We start from the raw sequence: 23,914 nt of genomic DNA on the forward strand, positions 1-23,914 counted from the left end.
AACGAATTCTGTTCGGCACCGACATGGAAGTTGCACCAGTATCGACATCGGCAACTTCCTCCAAATCGACACCGACTGTCTCGGCACCGACAGATACATCGCCGACGTCGGTCCCTGTAGGTAAGCCGGCTAAGAAGCCTTCCCCTACTGTCCTAGGGCCACCAGTCGAGCATGCAGTGAGCCAAGTCCTGCAGACTGAGCGCCGGCCCCGTAAACGCTCCGCTCCCATTGAAGTCACTGCCTCGTCATCGGCATCGACTTCACCCGAGCGTCGAGCGGCACCGAAGGTACCGAGCAAGAAAAGACCGGTACCGGTGCAATCGGGACCTACGTTGGATGAGCGCATTGCCTCTATCCTCCAGGTCCAGCTTAAACAGCAACTACAACATTTGCTCCCGGCTCTGTTGACACCGAATCCTCCAGTGTCGGTACCCAGTGAGCCTTCGGTGCCGACCGTCGATCAACCCCTTTTATTGACATCGACTTTGTCGGCACCGCACAAATCCATGTCCATGCCTATTCTTTCAGCGGAGCCGAAACGACGTTCTGCTCCGGACACCTCTGAACCGGTACCGTTCTCTGAGCCCCGTACCGTTCTACACTCCCCTGGTACCGTCTCCAACCGTTCGGGGAAATCGGTACGCAAGACTAAACATGTTGGCACCTCGACTCCACTTTCTCAGGGCCGTCTCCAATCGGTACGGGACCCTGACTTGTGGGATGACTCGGATGATCACCTCGGTACCGAGGAAGATTATTCATCTGAAGAGGAGGATGTATCGGTGCAAGACCCTGCTACTAAGCCAGAGCACTCCTCATTTACCAAATTTTTAAGGGAAATGTCAGACACCCTTTCAATTCCTTTGGAGTCTGATTCTAAAAAGTCCAAGGCATTCTTAGATGCCTTGGACTTTGATCATCCTCCTAAGGAGTTCTTAAAGTTGCCCCTCCATGATATCTTGAGGGAAACTTTCTATAAGAACTTGGAAACTCCCTTAACCATCCCGGGAGCCCCAAGAAAATTGGAATCTCTTTATAAAGTCATTCCAATTCCAGGGTTCGATAAGCAACAACTTCCCCATGAATCCTTGTTGGTGGAATCAACCCTGAAGAAGTCTGTAGGTGCCAGTGTTTACGCCTCTGTTCCTCCTGGCAGAGAAGGAAAGGCCATGGATAAATTTGGAAAGCGCCTTTACCAAAACGCCATGCTGGCCAACCGTTCAGGTAATTACGCATTCCACTTCTCGTTTTACCTGAAGCATCTCATTCAACAGGTGACCTCTTTTCAAAAGTACATTCCGGACCGTAAACTTCCTGCTTTCCAGCAATGTACTTCTAGTCTTTTGCAACTAAGGAAGTTTATGGTCCGTTCCATTTATGATACTTTTGAACTGACGTCACGGGCCACTGCTCTTTCTGTAGCAATGAGAAGGTTGGCATGGCTACGGGTCTCGGAACTGGATGTAAACCATCAAGACCGACTGGCCAATGCGCCTTGTCTTGGGGATGAGCTGTTTGGGGAGTCCATGGATACCGCCACACAAAAGCTCTCCGCGCATGAGACTAGGTGGGACTCCTTGTTGAAAAACAAGAAGAAGCCTCCTCCTCCTCGTCCATTCAGGCAACAACCTTCTTATCAAAGAAGGTTTTCTGCTCGCCCAGCTCAGACTCATCCTCCTCAGCCTCGCAGGCAGCGTCAACAGCAGCAACAGGCTCGTCAACAACAACAGCCTGCTGTAAAACCGGCTGTTCAACCTAAGTCTACACAGCCCTTTTGACTCTCTTCTCGAGAACATTGCCAGTCTTCCTCCCTCATGCCTTCAAACTCAGCCCATAGGAGGTCGACTCCAGGTTTTTCTGTCTCGATGGGAAGCAATTACCTCCGACCAGTGGGTACTTGCTATCATCGCTCACGGATATGCCCTGAACTTTCAGACTCCTCCACCGTTAAGTCTACCAAAAGAGTCTGCTTCCAACAAGGCTCAGTCCCTCCTTCTCGGTCAGGAGGTTCAATCCCTCCTCCTTCTCAATGCCATCGAACCAGTTCCTCTAGACCAGCAAGGCCTGGGATTTTATTCCCGGTACTTTCTTGTCCCCAAAAAAACCGGAGATCTCAGACCAATATTAGATCTCAGAGACCTCAACAAATGTCTGGTCAAGGAGAAGTTCAAGATGTTATCTCTTGCCACCCTATACCCTCTTCTCTCTCAGGAAGACTGGCTATGTTCCCTCGATCTCAAGGAGGCGTATACTCACATTCCAATTCATCTGATGTCCAGACAATACCTTCGCTTTCTTGTCAACCAACATCATTACCAATACAAGGTGCTACCCTTCGGCTTAGCCTCCTCTCCCAGGGTATTCACCAAATGTCTGATTGTGGTCGCAGCTTATCTCCGCTCCCACAATTTTCAAGTCTTCCCTTATCTGGACGACTGGCTCATCAAGGCTCCTTCTCCTCAGTCCGTTCACATAGCCACCAATCAGACCATTTCCTTCCTTCGACTGTTGGGGTTCGAGATCAATCTACCCAAGTCACACCTCATTCCAACTCAGCGACTTCAATTCATTGGAGCCATTCTGGATACTGTTCAAATGAGGGCGTTTCTTCCTCCAAACCGCCTTCACACCATCCTTCATCTCTGTCAGCAGGTTTTCCAGAGAACTTCCATCTCAGCAAATCAAATGATGGTACTTTTGGGGCACATGGCATCCACAGTGCATGTCACCCCCTTTGCACGTCTCCACCTGCGTACTCCTCAATGGACCCTAGCGACTCAGTGGTCACAAGCGACGGATCCTTGTTCACAACACATATCTGTGACCTCGTCTCTTCGACAGTCGCTTCTTTGGTGGTTGAAATCATCAAATCTATCCAGAGGTCTACTGTTCCATCTACCTCCTCATCAACTAGTCATCACCACAGATTCCTCCCCCTATGCATGGGGAGCTCACTTGAACGAGTTCCAAACTCAGGGGTTTTGGACCACCCAGGAAAAGAAGCACCACATCAATTTCCTGGAACTCAGAGCGATATTTTACGCCCTCAAAGCTTTTCAACATCTCCTCTTTCCTCAGGTTCTTCTCATTTGCACAGACAACCAAGTTGCAATGTATTACCTCAACAAACAAGGAGGGACGGGATCCCGTCCTTTATGTCAGGAAGCTCAAAGGATTTGGACATGGGCGACTGCTCGTCACCTATTCCTGAAAGCAGTCTACATACAAGGGGAACAGAATTGCTTAGCAGACAATCTCAGCAGAATTCTTCAACCTCACGAATGGACTCTCGACCCCTCGACTCTCCAGTCCATTTTCTCCCAATGGGGCACTCCTCAGGTGGATCTCTTTGCAGCTCCCCACAACCATCAGCTGCCCCGGTTTTGCTCCAGACTTTACTCTCCTCACCGTCTGGAACCCGATGCATTTCTTCTGGATTGGACCAATCTCTTCCTTTATGCATTCCCTCCTCTTCCGCTCATGCTGCGCACCTTATTCAAGCTCAAGAGGGAACAAGCCACCATGATCCTCATCGCTCCACGGTGGCCCAGACAGCATTGGTTTTCCCTTCTACTTCAACTCAGTTCCAGGGAACCCATACCTCTTCCTCTGTTTCCTTCACTACTTACACAGAATCAGCAAACGCTTCTTCATCCCAACTTACAGTCTCTGCACCTGACAGCTTGGTATCTCTCGGGCTGACTGCACCTCATGCTCTCCTTTCTCAGCCTGTCCGTTCTATTATTGATGCCTCCAGGAAACCGTCTACTCTTCAGTGTTACCAGCAGAAGTGGTCTCGGTTTTCTTCCTGGTGCCTGTTACATCATCATAATCCCATATCTACAGCAGTGGGATTGGTATTGGACTATCTTTTGTCCTTATCTGACTCTGGTCTTAAATCCTCTTCGATAAGGGTCCACCTTAGTGCCATTGCAGCTTTTCATGAGCCGATCCATGGAAAACCCCTCTCAGCTCATCCCTTAGTCTCAAGGTTCATGAAAGGCCTTTTCAATGTAAAACCACCTCTTAAGGCCCCTCCTGTTGTATGGGATCTTAATGTGGTTCTTTCTGCGTTAATGAAGCCTCCTTTCGAGCCTTTGGCCACAACGCATTTTAAATTTCTAACTTGGAAAGTGGTCTTTCTGATAGCTCTCACTTCTGCCAGGAGGGTCAGTGAGCTCCATGCACTGGTGGCTGATCCACCTTTCACTGTTTTTCACCATGATAAGGTTGTCCTTCGTACACATCCAAAATTCCTTCCTAAGGTTGTGTCTGAGTTTCACCTTAATCAATCCATCGTTCTACCTGTTTTTTTCCCAAAGCCTCATTCTAATCCAGGTGAACAGGCTTTGCATTCCTTGGATTGTAAACGTGCTCTGGCTTACTATCTTGATCGCACCAAACCTCACAGATCATCTCCTCAACTGTTTTTGTCCTTTGATCCTAACAAGCTGGGTCATCCTGTATCTAAACGCACTCTGTCCAATTGGCTTGCTGCTTGCGTTTCTTTTTGTTATGCTCAGTCGGGCCTGACACTGGAGGGTTCTGTCACGGGCCACAAAATTAGAGCTATGGCAGCATCTGTTGCTTTCCTCCGTTCCACTCCTATTGAGGAAATCTGCAAGGCTGCTACTTGGTCCTCAGTTCATACTTTTACATCTCATTATTGTCTGGATTCATTCTCCAGACGGGATGGACACTTCGGCCAATCTGTTTTGCAAAATTTATTTTCATAATGGCCAACCTTCCCTCCATCCCTCTTTTTGTTAGCTTGGAGGTCACCCATCAGTCAAGAATATGCTGCCTGCTTGTCCTGGGATAAAGCACAGTTACTTACCGTAACAGGTGTTATCCAGGGAGAGCAGGCAGATATTCTTGCGTCCCTCCCACCTCCCCGGGTTGGCTTCTTAGCTGGCTTATCCTAACTGGGGACCGCGCGCCTCTGTCGGGCGGGAAGGCACTCGCGCACGCGCGGTGCGGCCTAGCTAGAACTTTCTAAAGTTCTTAGAGTGCAATCACTCTAAAATTGTCCGTACCGGGGCTCCGTCGGTGCCGTCACCCATCAGTCAAGAATATCTGCCTGCTGTCCCTGGATAACACCTGTTACGGTAAGTAACTGTGCTTTGCAGGCTGCCATAGACTTTCATTGCAGCACATGTCTCTGTGGTGTCTGTGAATGATAGAGTTTACCGATTTTGGGGGTGCTCAAATTGGGGTTTTGGGTGGTTTCCCTGCATGCCCTGGTCCCCCCACCTGTAAAATCCTAATATCGCATTTTTTTCGTGTTTTCCTACGTTTTTAATGGGTGTTTTTCAGTCAAAATCAGCACCTGCGGTGGCCATCTTGGATTTTCTTTAACGTTTTTAAAACTATATTTTTTGGACTTAGAAGCTTCGTTTTTGCTCCAAACTTCACAGATGGCCACCTCAGGACAGGATGGCATGGGATTCATGCTGTAATAGCAGTGGATGGCTTGCAGTTTCGCAGCCATATATTCCGTGCACCACGGCCCACAAGGGACATAAACCGTGCGTGGATTCTACACTATCCTCCTCCAGAGAGGCATTGCTTTCATCTGATTTCGCCGGAGATACGATTCCAGTGTCCAGGATGCCAAAATTGTGCAAGGAGGGCGCTTTCACAAAATTCAAGCGCAATTCTGGGGAAAGTCTCGTAAGTCTTCAAAACATTCCAAATCTGAGTCCAATAGATTGGCTCTGGCCGCCGGGGACTATTTTCTGCTAGAATTTGTGGCTATGATGTATAAGGCTTTCATGAGAAAGCGGGCTATGCCTGTGTCTCCCTCTCAGACTCCAGTGCAGCAGTCTGTTCAGCCTTTGGACTCCAGCATGTCAATCTACTCCTTTGCTGGTCTGCCTGAAAGCCAGCAGCATCTTCCTGCTATTGCCTCGGTGCCTGCGTCAATTTCTATGCTGTTGCTGTCGCAAGGCTTTTCAGCAGGCTACGCTGACGTGGCTAGCCTATCGGATCTTGGAGATTCCCAGAACACTGATTTCCGCAATCTGGGAGAAGATCAGATGATGCGCAGGCTCTTTAATTCCAATTGCCTTCCTGATCTTATCTCTTAATCCCTGCGGACATTGAAACTTGATTGAAACTCAACGGTTCAGGAGGAATTTTCCATCATGAGTTCTAAGCCCCCGTTTTCCGCTGCATTTCCAGATCACGCAGATCTGGTGGAAATGCTCTGGGAGGTTTGGGAGGTCCCAGAGGGCCCCCTGAAGTGCGATAAGGCCATGGCTAAATTGTATACCATGACATCGAATTTTCCAAGTGCCTAGTCCCACCGAGGGTGGATTTGGTGGTGGCTCAGGTCACAAAATGTACCTCTTTGCCCTCGGATGGAGAGGTTGTCCTGAAGGATGTCCACTACTGACGCGGTTGAATCTCCTGAGAGATGCACTGGGGATGAAGCTGCCTTGGTTGGCAGTGGCGCGCAGCAGTCTGTTGTGGTTGAACCCAGTCACTCTGAACAAAGGGCTCCCTCTGCAGGTCTTGGACTGGGTGATCCTGACCACGGATACAAGTCTCTCTGGCTGGAGTGCAGTTTTCATGTCAGTCCCAGACAAGAGCCGCTGGACGGTGCGGGAGAGCAGATGGACCATCAATCAACTGGAGCTGCGAGCGATCTGGTTTGCTCTGCTGAGATTTCAAGGGTGTCTCCGCCGGAAGGCTGTCCATGTGTTCTCAGACAATGCGACGGCTGTTGCCTATGTCAACCATCAAGGGGGTACAAGGAGTCCCTTGTTGGGCTTGGAGGCTCAGTTACTCTTTGCATGCGCGGAACAACATCTGTTGGCCATGTCCGCGGCTCATGTGGCTGGAGTAGACAACGTTCAGGCAGACTTTCTCAGTCGTCAGAAGACTCTGGACCAGGGAGAATGGTCCCTGTCCTGGCTGGCATTCGAGACCATAGTGCGCCGCTGGGGTCGTCCTACCTTCGATCTGATGACATCTTCTCAGAACAAGAAGACAGGCAGATTTTTCAGCCGACTACGGGAGGTCGGTAGTGAAGGACTCGACGCTCTGGTTCAACCTTGACCCGAAAGGGAACTTTTGTATGTCTTTCCCCCATAGCCTATGATAGAGCGAGTGCTGCGCCGGGTATCCTCTCACAGGGATCCAGTAATCCTTGTGGCTATGGACTGGTCCAGGAGACCTTGGTACGCAGACCTTGTGAGATTGTCTTTAGAGAGGGGTCTGCGTTTTCCTTGCCATTGGAGGTTGCTCACGCAGGGGCCGATTGCACTTCAAAATCTGGACAGCTTTGTCTTACGGCTTGGCTCTTGAGCGGGCAGCCTGGGCAGCCAGGGATTATTCCTCTGCGGTTATTGCCACACTCCTGCAAAGCAAGCGGAAATCAACTGTATCGGCCTACACGAAAGCCTGGAGGTGTTTTCAGGCTTCGTGTGCACGGGTTCATGTGGACCCTTTGGTACCGTCGGTGGCTTATGTTCTGGACTTCCTGCAGACTGGCCTCAGGAAGGGTCTGACGGTCTCTTCTCTATGTGTTCAGATTGCGGGACTCTCCTGTTTAGGTCCCTCTTCATTCAGGGGTTCTCTGGCTTCTCACCTGGATGTTGTCTGTTCTTGAGGGGGGCCGGGAGTCTGAGGCCTCCCTTGCGACTGCCTTGCCTGTCATGTAACCTGAATTTGGTCCTACGCTCCCTGATTTGTCCGCCCTATGAACCCCTGGATGGGATCTCTCGGTAAGATCTTACCATTAAGACCGTCTTCCTGGTGGGCGGTCACATCGGCACAGGAAGTGTCAGAGCTTCAGGCTTTGTCATGCCAGAGGTCCCTTTCTTCGCATCACGGAATCTGCGGTAATTTTGAGGACAGTGTCTTCTTCGCTTCCAAAAGTAGTTTCCAAGTCAACCAGGATTTTCGTTTGCCAGTTTTTCTTCCTTTGGGTTCCAAGTCTCAGGACCGTGTTTTGCAGTCTGGAGATGTACAGTGTCTAATTTTGAGATACCTAGAGGCCACTAACGACTTCTGTCTGTCGGACCATCGGTTTGTCCTGGCGGCGGAGAAGAAGCCTCCCCTTGGGGTGAATGCTGACTCTACTAGAAGAATGGCTTCCTCGTGGGCTGAATCTCATGCGGTCTCGCCTGAGGAGATTTGTCAGGCAGCCACGTGGGCTTCCCTTCGTACCTTTTCCAGTTAAATTACTTAGAGCTCAAAGGGGTATGGTCTATTGCATCAAAAGCAGTGGAAATATGCAAAAGAATCACCTGCTATTAATACTCATATTTCCTGATATGTCAACTTTAATAACAACGTTTCTATACTGTGCATCATTCTAAAGCCATATTGTATTCAGTGCAAATAATCATGATGCCAGAGATAGTCTGATAACTGAACTGTAACAATTGTTTCAAAAAGCTTGGCTGATGGGAGGATACTGGCCACTAGCCTATAGTGCTCAGATTTTGATAAGTCTACATTGACTTTGGAATTGGTGTAAGTACAATATCTGCAATTTCCTCTAGATCCCATTTTGTAAAGTAGTTTTAACCAAAGTTGTCAGCCAGAGTAAAATTTCTGATGGAATGTTACTTAATAAATAGACTGGGCAACTATCCAGTATACAGGATTATTTTGACAGCTTTTTCAGAATAGTAGATACTACTTTCTCGGTTACTAACAAGAATGAGGTCGGGAACCTATCATCTGGCACACTAATATCTCCTCTAGTATCAGTTGATAGAATATCAGCATGTTGTGAAACCTGAACACAGATTGCCTAATTTTATCAGCCTTGCTTAGAAAATAATGTGCTAAATCTTGTAATGATTAGGGTATAAACTATCTGGGATAGCCCTTATTCTGTCTGAGGTAAATATTTGAAAAAGAGCTTTTGTGGAGTTAATTGATTGTGCAATTTTATGGTCATAAAATGTAGGTTTAGCATTGCTCACATCTAACTTATGTTTCTTAAACTTCAATTCCATTGTTAAAAACATTTACATTACTTGAAAGAGCATGAAGAAAAATCAAGTTTCCTACATTCCCTTTTTAAAATTTTGAAGCTGAAAAAATTGAATATTTCACACAACAGCTATCTAGAACAAAAATCAATCATGAAGTACTTAGGGAAAGTTTCAGAATGACTTTCACACTAGATTTTGGAGTTTTGTTTGTTTGTTTGTTTTTTTAAATTGGTGAGATCATCTCAAAATATGCAGTGCATGCAAGGAGACCTAAGAATGTTTCTTAACTAAGAGTTATGGTCAAATTGTATATTTCAATGAATCCCTAAGTGAGCAGACTGACAGTTTCTACATGGTATAAAATTAAAGAGAAACGTGCTCAATCTACTATAGGCTAATTTTCAACTGGGGATACACAAATATCAATATAACTCACTAGCCACCCAGTGTAAACTTCAATATAATTTTGATATTAATTTACTTTATCACCACTATTATAAATATCAAAAACTTTTTTTGTGTTTAGAATCCTCAGCAGGTTATCTTTCCTTTGTGTACAATTCATATAAGAATAGCTTGAGCCATTTTCTTTACTGGATCCTTTTTTCTTCCTTTTAAATTAATTGTGCAAACACACCAGGAATAAATATATTTTATCAATATTTTATAAGAAAGTCTTATCTTATAGTAAGTCACTGGAGCGCCTCCATCGACATGCCATGTTTCAAATTTTTCTTCAGGGTCAAGGCTTCCAGCATGAGATTAGCAGGTAATTATCATGTCACACTCCAATGAATTACATTCAGATTGACCAAATTGATCGAATTTGAATGGAATTCATTGGAGCACGACATGATAGTTACCTGCTAATCTCATGCTGGAAGCCTCAACCCTGAAGAAAAATTTGAAACATGGCATGTCAGTGTCGGTGCTCCTGTGACTTATTATAAGATAAGTCCGTCTTATAAAATACTGTATTGATAAAATATATTTATTGCTGATGTGTTAGCACAATTAATTTAAAAGGAAGAAAAAAAAGGATCCAGTGAAGAAAATGGCTCAAGCTATCCTTATATGAATTGTGCACAAAGGAATGAGAGCCTGCTGAGGATTCTACACACACAAAAAAAGTTTTATATATTTATAATAGTGGTGATAAAGTAAATTAATATCAAAATTATATTGAAGTTTACACTGGGTGGTTAGTGAGCTATAAAATTAAACAGGACATTGTTCAACAAACTTTAATGCATAATTTATCATTGTTTTTATAGATTCAAAATAAGATGATTGTAAATATGCATGTTAAAAAATTTGGATACATTCTCAGTCAGTAATTCGTAACACCTTTTTTGGCAGAAATAGCTGCATTAGTCTTGCTTTTGGAATTTTTTGTACTCCTTGCAGAACTCTTGCTTTTGAGTTATTCGTAAGGCTCTTCAGCTTGGAAAAGAGATGACCGAGAAGGAGGTATGATAATACTTGTATAAAATCATGAAACACAATTTTTTCAAGGGTGCCTAAACTTTTGTACACAAATAACTTTTGGTTTCCAGAAGTATAAATTAAAGGGTAAAGGGAATGGCACTTGATATACTGCTTTATCTGTGCGATTACAATCAAAGCAGTCTACATATTTTAGACAAGCACTTTTTTGTACCTGGGGCAACAAAGTGTTAAGTGACTTACCCAGAGTCAAAAGGAGCTGCAGTGGGAATCACTCGCAACTTCAGGTTGCTGAGGCAGTTGCTCTAACCACTAGGCCACTTGACTAAGACTTGTATAGGCAGAAACAGTGCATTCATAAGCTGCATCTTCCTCTGGAAAGAGGCTAAAAAGGCGCATTTAAGTACCAAATTAAAACCAAAATCCTACAGGACTTCTTGAGAAACTGGGCCAAAGATGCAAGAAATGCATCCTTGGCAAGAGCTTGAATCTGTAATAATCCTGTAATATAAATGTGTAATATAAATCCTGTAATATAAATGTGTAATATAAATCCTGTAATATAAATGTGTAATATAAATCCTGTAATATAAATGTGTAATATAAATCCTGTAATATAAATGTTTAACATTACTACTTTGAATATTTTAGGTAATCTTAAATTGCTCAGCCCTTCAGAGTTTGTTACACTTGCTGAGCAGCCCAAAGGAATCCATTAAGAAAGAGGCATGTTGGACGATATCAAACATTACAGCTGGAAACAGGGCTCAGATACAGGTAACATGAGCTCGCTTCAGTCGATTCTTGTAGACAGTTTGCTATGCTGTTTTCTAATTGGTAGTGATTACAACTGTGAAACAGCTTTCAGTCAGTTGTGTTTTTATAGCTAAATAGCATACCTTAGAGCAGTGTTCGCAATGGGGTGGAGTTAAGTTTTCTTTTTGAGGATTATCCATTTAGTGGAGGGGACAGTAGACCTAGCTAAAAGTGAGGGAAAGTGGAATAATAATCTGTAGTAAAGCATACTGAGGTGAATGCCTGAGCATCATATGGGCTAGCACACTGAATCTCCTTTGCTTAGGCCCAGACTGGACTGACTGACGCGTCATATGGTTTGTGTCAAAGCCATGGCTGCATTGATAGCCCACTTAAGGTCAGCCTTCATAGGAGAAACTGTAGAGCTGCAACATTGTACTGTCCAGACATTCATATCTCATTACTGTCTTGATCGGGACTATTGCTACAATAGTCAGTTTGGTTTCTTCATAACTTATTTGGGATCTAAAATTCAACTCCATTCTACTTCCCTAGGCCCATTTTTTTTTTCTTTTCTTTTTGTTGTAGGCTATTAAAAACTAAAAAATGTGGTTTGGCCTTAACTTGTTGCAGTTCTTGTTCTTATCCCAGGACAAGCAAGCAGCATATTCTCACGAATGGGTGACGTCACTGACGGAGCCCCGGTACGGACCACTTTAAAAGTGCATCGCCACTTTAAGTGTTTAGAAAGTTCGCGATAGCCCGAACTGCGCATGCGCAAGTGCCTTCCCGCCCGACAAGGGGTGTGCAGTCCCTCAGTTTCTTAGTTTCCGCGGAGCTAAGAAGTTGCTCATCAACAGCCGTTGATAGTTTTTTGCTGCCTTCCCGCTCATGCGGCTTATTTTCTGACTTTTTTGTCAGTATTAGTTTTCTTTTTTTATTTCTTTCATTTTTACAGTAAAAAAAATGTTTTACTTTCTCGCTTTTGCGGGTTTAGCCCTGCGGAGCCTGCTCCACTCCTCGAGCCTCGACCTTCAATTTTGCCGAGGCCATTTTTCCCTTCAATGTCCCTTCCTCAAACGGGTTTTAAGAAGTGCGGACGGTGTGCTCGCTCAATTTCCATCACAGATCCGCATCGCTGGTGTCTCCAGTGTCTGGGGCCAGAGCACAGGGCTGAATCTTGCACTTGTTCCTCCCTTCAGAAGAGAACTCTTAAAAATCGTTAGATTCAGCAACGTCTCCTCTTTGGTTCCGTTATGGAGGGTGATTCGACACCAGCCCCAGCATCGGGGTCCACACCAAAGTCGACACCGCAACCTACGATGTTGATAGAATTATCTTCAGTGTTTCATGCAGTGGGTAAGCTGGCTAAGAAGCCTTCCCCCACTCCTTCGGGCCCTTGGGTCACTTCAGCAGTGATCCAAGTCCTGCAGACCTCGAGGAGACCCAAAAAGCGCTCGGCTCCTGTTGCAGTGAGTGCCTCCTCATCGCCAGAGTGTCGCGCTGCACAGACGGTACCAGCAAAAAAGCCAGCGATACCGATGCACACTCGCAAGCAGCAAATTCAAGAACTGCTGTGGATGGAGTTAAGGGAGCAGTTACAGCTCTTCCTGTTATGGCAACGCCGGCTCCTCCAGTGCCAGTCAGGTCTGAGTCTTCCATGTCGGCACCGGCAGTTACAGACTTGGCACCAGCATTACAGAAGTCTTCATCGGTGCTGTCTGAGTTGGTTAAAGACTCGATGTCGGAGACAGCTTGGCATTGTTCTTCTTCTCAAACATCTCCTGAGACGGTGTCAGTCAAATCGAGTAAGACTTTGAAAAAGATGAAACATATGGAGTCATCGACACACACCCTCCCCCCAGTACTCGACGATGCCTTCCACCAATACTGGACTCTGATCTTTGGGGTGATTCTGAAGAGCCTATTCTTTCTGATGATGAAGTCTCTTCTGATGAAGATTCTCAATTCCCATCTTCTCAAGAGCCTACTCAAAAAACAGATAAGTCTTTTTCTCCAAATTTTTGAAAGAAATGTCAGAAACTCTTTCTACACCCCTTGAAGCTATCTCACAAAAATTTAAACAATTTTTAGATGCATTAGATTATGAGCAGCCATCTAAGGAGTTTCTTCGGTTCCCCTTCCATAACATCTTGAGGGAGACCTTTTACAAGAATTAAAAAACTCCTTTGACCATCCCTGTGGCTCCTCGCAAGCTTGATTTGCTATATAGGGTAGTTCCCATTCCGGGCTTTGACAAGTCTCAGCTCCCTCATGAATCTCTCGTGGTGGAGTCCACCCTTAAAAAATCTGTGGAAGCCAGTGTTTATGCTTCTATTCCTCCTGGCAGAGAGGGCAAGTCAGTGGACCTCTGGCAAATGCTTATATCAAAATGCAATGCTTGCCAACCAGTCTGGCAACTATGCCGTCCATTTCTCTTTCTATCTGAAACACTTGGTTAACCAAGTGGCCACTTTTCAGAAATACTTACCTGATCGCAAATTTCCTGCTTTTCAACATTACATCTCTGGCTTGCTACAGCTGCACAAATACATGGTATGCTTTATTTATGACACTTTTGAGCTAACATCTCGTGCTGCGACTATGTCGTGGCTATGTGACACTTAGCCTGGCTTCGGGTATTGAAGCTTGATGTTAACCACCAGGATTAGCTCACTAATGCTTATAAGAACATAAGCAATGCCTCCGCTGGGTCAGACCTGAGGTCCATCGTGCCCAGCAGTCCGCTCACGCGGCGGCCCAACAGGTCCAGGACCTGTGCAGTAATCCTCTATCCCCTTTTCCAACAGGAAATTGTCCAATCCTTTCTTGAACCGCAGTACCGTACTTTGTCCTATTACGCCCTCTGGAAATGCAATCCAGGTGTCCTTGTTTGGGCGATGAACTTTTTGGGGCCTCCCTAAATACAATCACCCAAAAGTTATTGGCCCACTAAACTAGGTGGGATACTCTGGTAAAACCCAAGAAAAAATCTCCACCTGCTCGCCCTTTCAGGCAACAGTCTTCATATCAGCATCGCTTTGCTACAAAGCCTATGCCGCCACCTCAGTCTCGACCTCGGCACCAGAGGCAACAACAGCAACAACCACGTCAACAGCAAAAACAGCAGGCTGCACCACCTAAATCTACACAGCCTTTTTGACCTGTTTTTCAGGAGTATAGCCAATCTCACCTTTCCCTCAGCCCATCGGAGGTCGTCTTCAGTTCTTCATCAGTCATTGGGAACTCATAATATCGGATCTCTGTGTCCTTAACATCATTCATCAGGGTTACTCTCTAATTTTTCAGACTCTTCCACCAGACAATCCACCAAGAGAGTCTGCTTTGGACCCTGCTCAGTCCTCCCTTCTTCTGCAGGAGGTTCAATCCCTTCTGCTGAATGCCATCGAGGAAGTTCCCAAGAAGACTGGAGGATTGAGACACATCCTGGATCTCAGAGCTCTCAACAAATTTCTAGTCAAGGAGAAATTCAGGATGCTATCTCTCGCCCTGCTATATCCTCTCCTCAATCAGTACGACTGGCTATGCTCCCTGGATCTCAAAGAAGCCTACACACATATCCCAATTCATCCGGCTTCCAGAAAGTATTTTCGATTTCAAATCAATCACTATCATTACCAATACAAGGTGCTTCCTTTCAGCCTGGCATCTTCTCCTAGAGTCTTCACGAAGTGCCTAATTGTGGTGGCCACCTCTCTGATCACATGGCCTTCAAGTCTTTCCTTACCTGGATGACTGGTTGATGAAAGCTGTTTCATCTCAGGAAGTGGTCCAAGCAACATCTCAGACCATCTCTTTTCTCCAGGTTCTAGGATTTGAAGTCAACTTCCCCAAATCACATCTCATTCCGACTCGACGCCTGCAATTCATTGGGGCAATCTTAGATACCATTCTCATGAGAGTGTTTCTTCTGCCTGATCGCCTTCAGGCTCTCATCCATCTCTGTCAGCAATTGCTTCTTCTTCAAACCATCTCTGCCAGGCACATGATGGTTCGTCTAGGACACATGGCTTCAACTGTTCATGTCACACCACTTGCAAGACTACATCTTCACACCCCTCAGTGGGCCCTTGCTTCTCAGTGGTCTCAGGTGATGGATCGTCTCTCACAACATACATCTGTGACAACATCTGCAGTCGCTTCAGTGGTGGATAACCTCCTCCAATCTATCCAGAAGTCTCCTTTTTCACTTACCCCCTCATCACAAGGTCATCACGACAGACACATCCCCTCATGCCTAGTAGGCTCATATGGACAATCTGCAGACTCAAGGTCTTTGGACCGCCAGGGAGCAGAAATTTCACATCAATTTCCTGTAACTCAGAGCGATGTTTTATGCCCTCAAGGCTTTTCATCATTTTCTTTGCCCTCAAGTCCTCCTCCTTTGCATGGACAATCAAGTAGCAATGTACTACATCAACAAGCAAGGAGGCATAGGCGCTCTCCTGCTGTGTCAGGCCCAGAAAATGTGGACTTGGGCGACAGCTCGCAATCTCTTCTTGAAGGCTGTCTACATTCAAGAGGAGAAGAATTCCCTAGCAGACAACATCAGCAGAATTCTTCAACCTCACGAATGGACTCTCAATTCCACAACTCTCCAGTCCATCTTTGCTCAATGGGGCACTCCTCAGGTGGACTTGTTTGCGGCTCCTCACAATCACCAGTTGCCCCAGTTTTGCTCCAGACTTTACTCTCTTCTCTGTCTGGCAGCAGATACTTTTCTTCTGGATTGGACGGGCCTGTTTCTATATGTATTCCCTCCACTTCCTCTCATGTTGAGAACTTTATTCAAGCTCAAGAAAGAAGCAGCCACCATGATTCTCATTGCTCCACGGTGGCCCAGACAACATTGGTTCTTCCTTCTACTTCAACTCAGCTCCAGGGAGCCCATTCCTCTTCCAGTATTTCCTACTTTGCTCACTCAAAATCAGGAATCGCCTCTATATCCCAATCTGCAATCACTACACCTGACAGCTTGGTTTCTCTCAGGCTGAATCCATCTCTTACATCTTTCTCAACCTGTTCATCAAATTCTGGATGCATCCAGGAAACCAGCCACCCAGCAATGTTACCAACAAAAGTGGGCTAAGTTTTCTTCCTGGTGTCTTCTTCATCATCACGATCCAACAACCTTAGCAGTGGAATTGGTGTTGGATTATCTTCTTCATCTGTCTGACTCTGGTCTCAAGTCTATATCTGTCAGAGTCCATCTCAGTGCTATTGCAGCTTTTCATAGGCAAGTCGAGGGTAAGCCTCTGACTGCTCATCCTTTGGTCTCCAGGTTTATGAAAGGACTTTTCAATGTGAAACCACCTCTCAAGCCTCCACCTGTCGTCTGGGACCTTAATGTAGTTCTTTCCAGCTTGATGAAACCACCATTTGAACCAATGGCCACAGCTCATCTCAAGTTTCTTACCTGGAAAGTGTCTTCCTTATTGCTCTCACCTCTGCCAGGAGGGTCAGTGAGTTACAAGCAGATCCACCCTTCACAGTTTTTCATCATGACAAGGTGGTTCTGCTTACACATCCAAAGTTTCTTCCAAAAGTTGTCACTGAATTTCATCTCAATCAGTCAATTGTTCTACCAGTGTTTTTTTCCTAAACCTCATTCTCATGTGGGAGAAACTACTTTGCATACTTTGGACTGTATGCGAGTTGTGGCCTACTACATTGACCGGACAAAGCCACAACGGACATCTCCCCAACTTTTTATCTCTTTTGATCCAAACAAGTTGGGGCATCCTGTATCTAAGAGAACAATTTCCAATGGGCTGGCTCCCTGCATCTCGTTCGGCTATGCTCAGACCGGACTGGCACTGGAGAGTCGTGTCACAGCCCACAAAGTTAGAGCTATGACAGCTTCTGTTGTTTTCCTTAGATCTACACCTAATGAGGAAATCTGTAAAGTTGCCATCTGGTCCTCAGTTCATACATTCACTTCTCACTACTGTCTGGAATCTTTTTCTAAACGGGATGGGTACTTTGGCCAAACTGTATTACAATATTTATTTTCTTAGGCCAACACTCCCACCATCCCATCTCTGTTAGCTTTGAGGTCACCCATTCGTGAGAATATGCTGCCTGCTTGTCCTGGGATAAAGCACAGTTACCGTAACAGGTGTTATCCAGGGACAACAGGTAGATATTCTCACATCCCACCCACCTCCCCAGGTTGGCTTTTTAGCTGGCTTATCTTAACTGAGGGACCACGCATCCTACATCGGGCGCCCTAAGTCATGCATGTGCGGTTCGGGCTATCGCGAACTTTCTAAACACTTAAAGTGGCGAAGCACTTATAAAGTGGTCCATACCAGGGCTCCGTCGATATCACCCATTCGTGAGAATATCTGCCTGCTGTCCCTGGATAACACCTGTTACGGTAAGTAACTGTGCTTTTTATTTCAAACAGCAGAATACCCTTGGATGCTGCCTTCCCTGATACCAAACTTTCTGGAAATTCAATTGGGTCAGAGACCTATAATTCTCATCACCCTACATTGGCCTAGGCAAATGTGGCTTCTTCCTCTTCTGGAATTTTCCATAAGATCATTTGTACAACTGGGGAATTCCCATCACAGGGGTCCTTTTATCAAGCTGCGGTAGGGGTTTAACGCGCGTAATACTGCGCGTTAAACCGCCTGCCGTGCTAGCCGCTAACGCCTGCATTGAGCAGGCATTAATTTTTTAGCCGGCCGCGGTGGTTAGCACAAGATGAAATGTCCGATGTGCTAACACTGCTAGCGCGGCTTGATAAAAGGATCCCTAAGTCCTCCTACCATGATCAAATCAGCTCAGGCATAAAAAACTGTTTATTCAAATTATAGATGATAAGGTCTCTTTCAAAAGTTTTTGGAACATCATTCAAATTTTTGCTTTTGTCTTCCCGCTCACATGTATTTTTTAATTCATATTTTACCTGCTTATTTAATTTGAGTATTTAATTTAATTGGACTATCTCCTATATTTATCCAATTCAGGTCTCAAGACTGCTTCAATTAGAGTTCATCTCAGTGCTATCATTACTTTTCATAGACCAGTCAATGGTAAACCTCTCACTGCTGATCCTCTTGTGTTCAGATTCATGACAGGACTTTTCTATGTCAAACCACCTCCCAAACCACCTCCAACGGGTTGGGATCTTAATGTGGTTCTTGCTGCTTTGATGAAGCTTCCTTTTGAACCAATGTCTACCACTCATCTCAAGTAACTTACTTGAAAAGTGTGTTTTTTCATCTCTGTAACTTCAGCTTGACAAGTCAGTGAGCTTCAAACACTGGTGGCCGATCCTCCTTTCACAGTATTCCACCATGACAAAGTGGTGCTTTGCACCCATCCAAAGTTCCTTCCTAAAGTCGTCACTGAATTTCATCTCAATCTATTGTACTTTCCAGTGTTTTTCCCTAAGCTTCATTCTCATCCTGGGGAACCAGTTCTTCACACTGTGGACTGCAAATGAGCATTGGCAGAAAACTTAGCTGCATAGAACATCTCCTCAACTTTTTGTCTCCTTTGATCCTAACAAGTTGGGATGTCCTGTATCCAAGAGAACAACTTCCACAGGGTTGGCCTCTTGTATCTCCTTCTGTTATGTTCAGGCTGGGCTGCTACTGGAGAGTCATGCCACAGCACACAAATTCAGAGCTATGGCAGCTTCAGTTACTTTTCGTCGCTCAACTCCTATTGATAAAATCTGTAAAGTTGCTACTTAGTCCTCAGTTCATACATTCACATCATACTGAATCTTAATCCAGAAGGGATGGTCACTTCAGCCAAGCAGTATTGCAAAATTTATTTTCCTAATGGCCAACTCTCCCTCCATCCCATCATAGTCACCTAGGGGATCCCACATGTGAGAATATGCTGCCTGCTTGTCCTGGGATAAAGCACAGTTACTTACCGTAACAGATGTTATTCAGGGACAGCAGGCAGATATTCTCCCAACTCACCCGCCTCCCCTGGTTGGCTTCTTAGCTTGCTTATCAAACTGAGGAGCTGTGAGCTGCATCGGGCGGGAAGGCACTTGCGCAAGCGCGGTGTGGGCAGTTCGCAAACTTTCTTATGTTTCTTATGCTTCAATGGCTGGGAGGGTGTAGAAGGGCTGGAGTAGGTTTTGACAGAGATTTCTGCAGTTGGAACCCAAGCACAGTACCGGGTAGAGCTTTGGATTCTTACCCAGAAATAGCTAAGAAGAAAAAATTTAAATTAAATCAGGTTGGGCAGATAGGATGGACCATTCGGGTCTTTATCTGCTATCATCTACTATGTTACTATGTTCTTAAAGTGGTGATACACTTTTAAAGCTGTCTGTACCGGGGTTCCATGGATGATGTCACCCACATTTGAGAATATCTGCCTGCTGTCCCTGGATAACACCTGTTACGGTGAGTAACTGTTCCCTCCTTTCTTACCAGAGTGATCACAGCCTTCCATGTTAATCAGGAAGTCCGGCTTCTTTTCTTTACTTCCTCAGGTTCAAGGGAACAAGACCAGATGTTGCGGTCCTTGGATGTGCGTAGGATCCTGTTATGGTATTTGGAGGCCTCAAATGAGTTTCATGTCTCTGACCATCTGTTTGTACTGCTGGGTCCTGCCCACAAGGGGAAGGCTGGCTTCCATGACTACCATTTCTAGGTGGATCTGTATGGCTATTTCCTTGGCTTGCATTGTAGCTGGTAAGAAGCCCCCTCCCCTTTTTGGTGGGGGTTTATTCTACTAGAGGCATTTCTTCCTCTTGGGTTGAATTCTTGGTGATCTAAGTTTCCAAGTTTTATTAAAATTTGTTGAAACGTCTATCATGAATTCTAAGCGTTTCACAATATTAAAAACAAAGGGTAGACTTACAAGGACATATAGACAGGACAAATTATGGACTTAAAATAAAAATAAAAGGTAAGTTATAGTGAAATACAAATTTTTTAAAAAATCTTTATTGAATTTTTTTTTTTTTTTAAATAATTTCTTTATTCATTTTTAAACTTACATCAAGTGTACGGTAAATATCAACCAAATATAACACAACATCACTTGAAAAATTTTCAATATCATACACCAAGAAGATTTAACCCCCACCCCCTCCCAAATTCATATACAACTAATATATACCACATGAAAATAATATCTTACGACAATCGTCTATATATTCTTAATGGAAAAACAAGAAATCCCCCCCCCCAAATCCACATGTGTATTAAGATTGGGAAAAGTGTAACTTATTCATTACTATAATTTAATAAAGGTCCCCACACATCCTTAAATTTATTATAATAACCTTTTTGATCAGCCAACGCTCTTTCCATTTTATACACATGACAAACTGAAGACCACCAAAAACAATAATTCAGTCTTCTACAGTCCTTCCAATTATGTGTTATTTGTTGGATGGCAACTCCTGTTAATATCAATAAAAGCTTGTTATTATTAGCAAATATTTGACATTTAGCTCTCATAGACATGCCAAATAAAATTGTGTCATATGACAATGCTACATGGTTCTCTAACAAACAATTTATTTGATCCCAAATAGACTCCCAAAAAGCCTTAATGAATGGACAATAAAACAATAAATGATCTAAAGTTCCAGCTTCAAGATGACAATGCCAACATCTATTTTGATTTTTAATCTAAAAAAGTGTCATACAAATGAACAAACAGTAGGTATTACATACATTACACTAATATCTGTACAGGTAATATATATGTCATTCAAGATTTTCAGTTTTCCTACCTATAACAATAACATAAAATATAGTATAAATGAAGAATAAAGTTACCCAAATGTCACCATCAATATTTATTCCCTTCCCTTCAACCTCCCCCCCCCATGGATGTGTAAAGGTGAATGAATAAAAAGAAAGATAAGATAAATATACATTATTATAAATTTACAAATTTAGTCAATGGGCTCCAAATTTTATTAAATACACCACTAAATCCCCTACACTCTGCATTAAATCTTTAATATCTTTCATATCTGTAAGTGGTGCACACGTTCACCCACCAAAAAGTTTAACTTGTTCTGTCATGGTTCTTCCAATTACTCGTTATCAATTGAATGGCTATACCTGTCATGATCATAAATAGACAACTCTTATATTTATCTAGAGTGGGTTTCACATGTAATATTGTTCCACAAATTATAGCCTCATATGATAGTGAAACGTTTGAATCCAAAACTAAATTTATTTGTCCCCAAATTGACTTTCAAAATATAAATATAAACGGACAAAAAGTCCCAATATCCAAATCCCAATATCCAAAGTCCCTATATCAATATGACAATGCCAGCATCTATTAGACTTAGAACTATCTATTTTATTTAATGGAACCGGGGTCCAAAAAATCCTATGCAACAAAAATAACCATGTTTGCCTCATAGATGCTGAAGTTGTACATTTCAATCTCCAAGTCCAAATTTGTGACCAACGAGACACAGAAATATACTGTTTTATCTCGATGCTCCAGATGTCTCTAAGACTTTTTGGGGGGTTTTTGTTTAAAAATCCAGAAATCAATTTGTACCACTGGGCAGCCTGATGTCCTACTAGATCAGTTTGGTAGCAAAGGATCTGCAGGCTAAAATAAGTTTTTAAATTTTTCCATTCAAGGAACCCACACTGAATAGCCTGCTTCAACTGCAACCACCTACATTGTTGAGATTTTAAAATTCCAAATGATTGTTGCAGTTGTGAAAAATCAAGCAGATTTACATTAGATATAACATCATCTAATGTCCGAATTCCTGCCTGCATCCAGTTCTTCCAAGCGATCCCAGCACCGCCTATTTGAATCTTGGAGTTTAACCATAAGGACTGCAAAGTAGATTTCATTATAGGGACATCTGTTAATTTATCAATAAATTTAATTGTTTTCCAGGTGTCCAATAAAATCACATTGTCCTTAGCATTACTAGGTATTTTAATATTTAATATATGAGATAATCTCATTGGGTTCATGGTTTTCATTATACCTAAATTTTGCTTTTAAAAGAGCCTGAAAAGTATTTGGATCCCAATTTGACTTCAATTGTAGTTCTAAATTTTTAATATTTTGTTCTAAAATAAAAAGGCTTTATTTAGTTGTTTTTTAATGTATGAAAAATACGATATTATATTTCTTCTCATAGTAGCCTTAAAGGCATCCCATAATGTTTCTATAGATATTTTCTTTGAAACATTAATTTGAAAAAATTCATTCATTTTTAACTGAAATTCCTCTTTAAAGTTGCAGTCTGCCAGCAATGTATTATTGAATCTCCATACAGGTTTATTATTTTCTTGTCCATCTATACTACATTCAATCCAGACACCTCCATGATCCAATAAAATAATCGGATCTATGGTTGCCTTTGTCACCTGCTGAACTAAATTATCTGATACGAATATATAATCAATTCTTGAAAATGATTTATGTACATGAGAGCAAAATGAAAATTCCTGATCATTGAAATGAAAAATCCTCCAAATACATTTTACCAGATTATCCAAACCTAAAGATTTTAAAATTTTACTAGGTTTTTAATCCAATATCGGATCCATAACCGCATTAAAGTCCCCTGCCAATATTAAATTGGAGGTGGATGATGATAATACCAATTTTTGAATCTTGTTAAAGAATTCCATTTGATTCGAATTAAGTGAATATATGTTAAACAGCATCAAGTTATCTTTCCCTGAGATCATTTCTACTAGAATCCATCTTCCTAACGGATCCATAGATGTCATATTAAAAGTCACTAAACATTTTTTATGTATCAAAATAGCTACACCAGCTTTTTTCCCAACAGCAGGGGCAAAAAAATAATTTTTAACCCAATCTCCCTCCAATTTTCTTGATTCTACTGCCAACAAGTGGGTCTCTTGAATAAAATATATATCTGCATTTTGTCGTTTCAGAAATGTTAATGTTTTTTTTCCTTTTTATTGGGTGATTGAGCCCATTGACATTAAGAGAATGTATTTTCAAAGACATTATAATGTATTTTCCATAAGGTACCAACAAATGAAGCCTAAAATAAACCACATCCAGCCTACATTCTTACTTATAATACACATCCATTTCCCCCCCCCATTATAACCCCTTTCCCATCACCCATCCTCCCAACCCAAATATAATATGATTGCTTGATAACACACATTAAGATTAGTAATTATAAATTCTCCCAGGATATTTATTATGTTAATCCTTTCTGATTTCCCCTAATAACAATTAATAGTAGTCATATCAAAAATTTAGACCTTATCAATTAATCTATACTCTTCCATTATTCATTTGTCAATTAATACATTAGAATATTAAATATCGTCTACAAATTTAATCAAATAAAGATTCTATATTATGTTAAAACTATAATAACTTATATTGATTAATTAATTCAACTGAATTCTGTCAAACATGAGTGTAATATATAATTTGTTGTAATAAATGTATTTGCAATTAGAATCAAATGTAACAACAGAAACGGATTAATATAATTTTCTAAAATATGGCCTACTCTTCATATCATTCAGTACTATAATAACTTATATTGATTAATTAATTCAACTGAATTCTGTCAAACATGAGTGTAATATATAATTTGTTGTAATAAATGTATTTGCAATTAGAATCAAATGTAACAACAGAAACGGATTAATATAATTTTCTAAAATATGGCCTACTCTTCATATTCAGTACTATTATGACTGTAACCCAGACTATATGTAATCTTATACTAACAATACATTGTATGAAACATTTAA

At 42.9% G+C, this 23,914-nt stretch overlaps 1 protein-coding gene across 2 annotated transcripts in view; it reads left to right on the plus strand.

Annotated features, from left to right (window-relative positions):
* KPNA1 (karyopherin subunit alpha 1) overlaps positions 1–23,914 on the plus strand; it is a 307,265-nt gene that overhangs the window by 211,742 nt on the left and 71,609 nt on the right. Inside the window, exons 11-12 of one of the 2 annotated variants that reach the window (XR_004539338.1) lie at positions 11,052–11,177; positions 19,648–19,849. Coding sequence is in view for 1 of the 2 variants with exons in the window: in XM_033943492.1 (XP_033799383.1) it covers positions 11,052–11,177 (126 nt within the window). In the remaining variant the exon portion in view is untranslated. The remainder of the gene's footprint in view (positions 1–11,051; positions 11,178–19,647; positions 19,850–23,914) is intronic. The other variant, XM_033943492.1, reaches the window with a different exon arrangement.

Source organism: Geotrypetes seraphini, chromosome 4 (genome assembly GCF_902459505.1).
Source record: "Geotrypetes seraphini chromosome 4, aGeoSer1.1, whole genome shotgun sequence".
NCBI classification, from domain to species: Eukaryota; Metazoa; Chordata; class Amphibia; order Gymnophiona; family Dermophiidae; genus Geotrypetes; species Geotrypetes seraphini.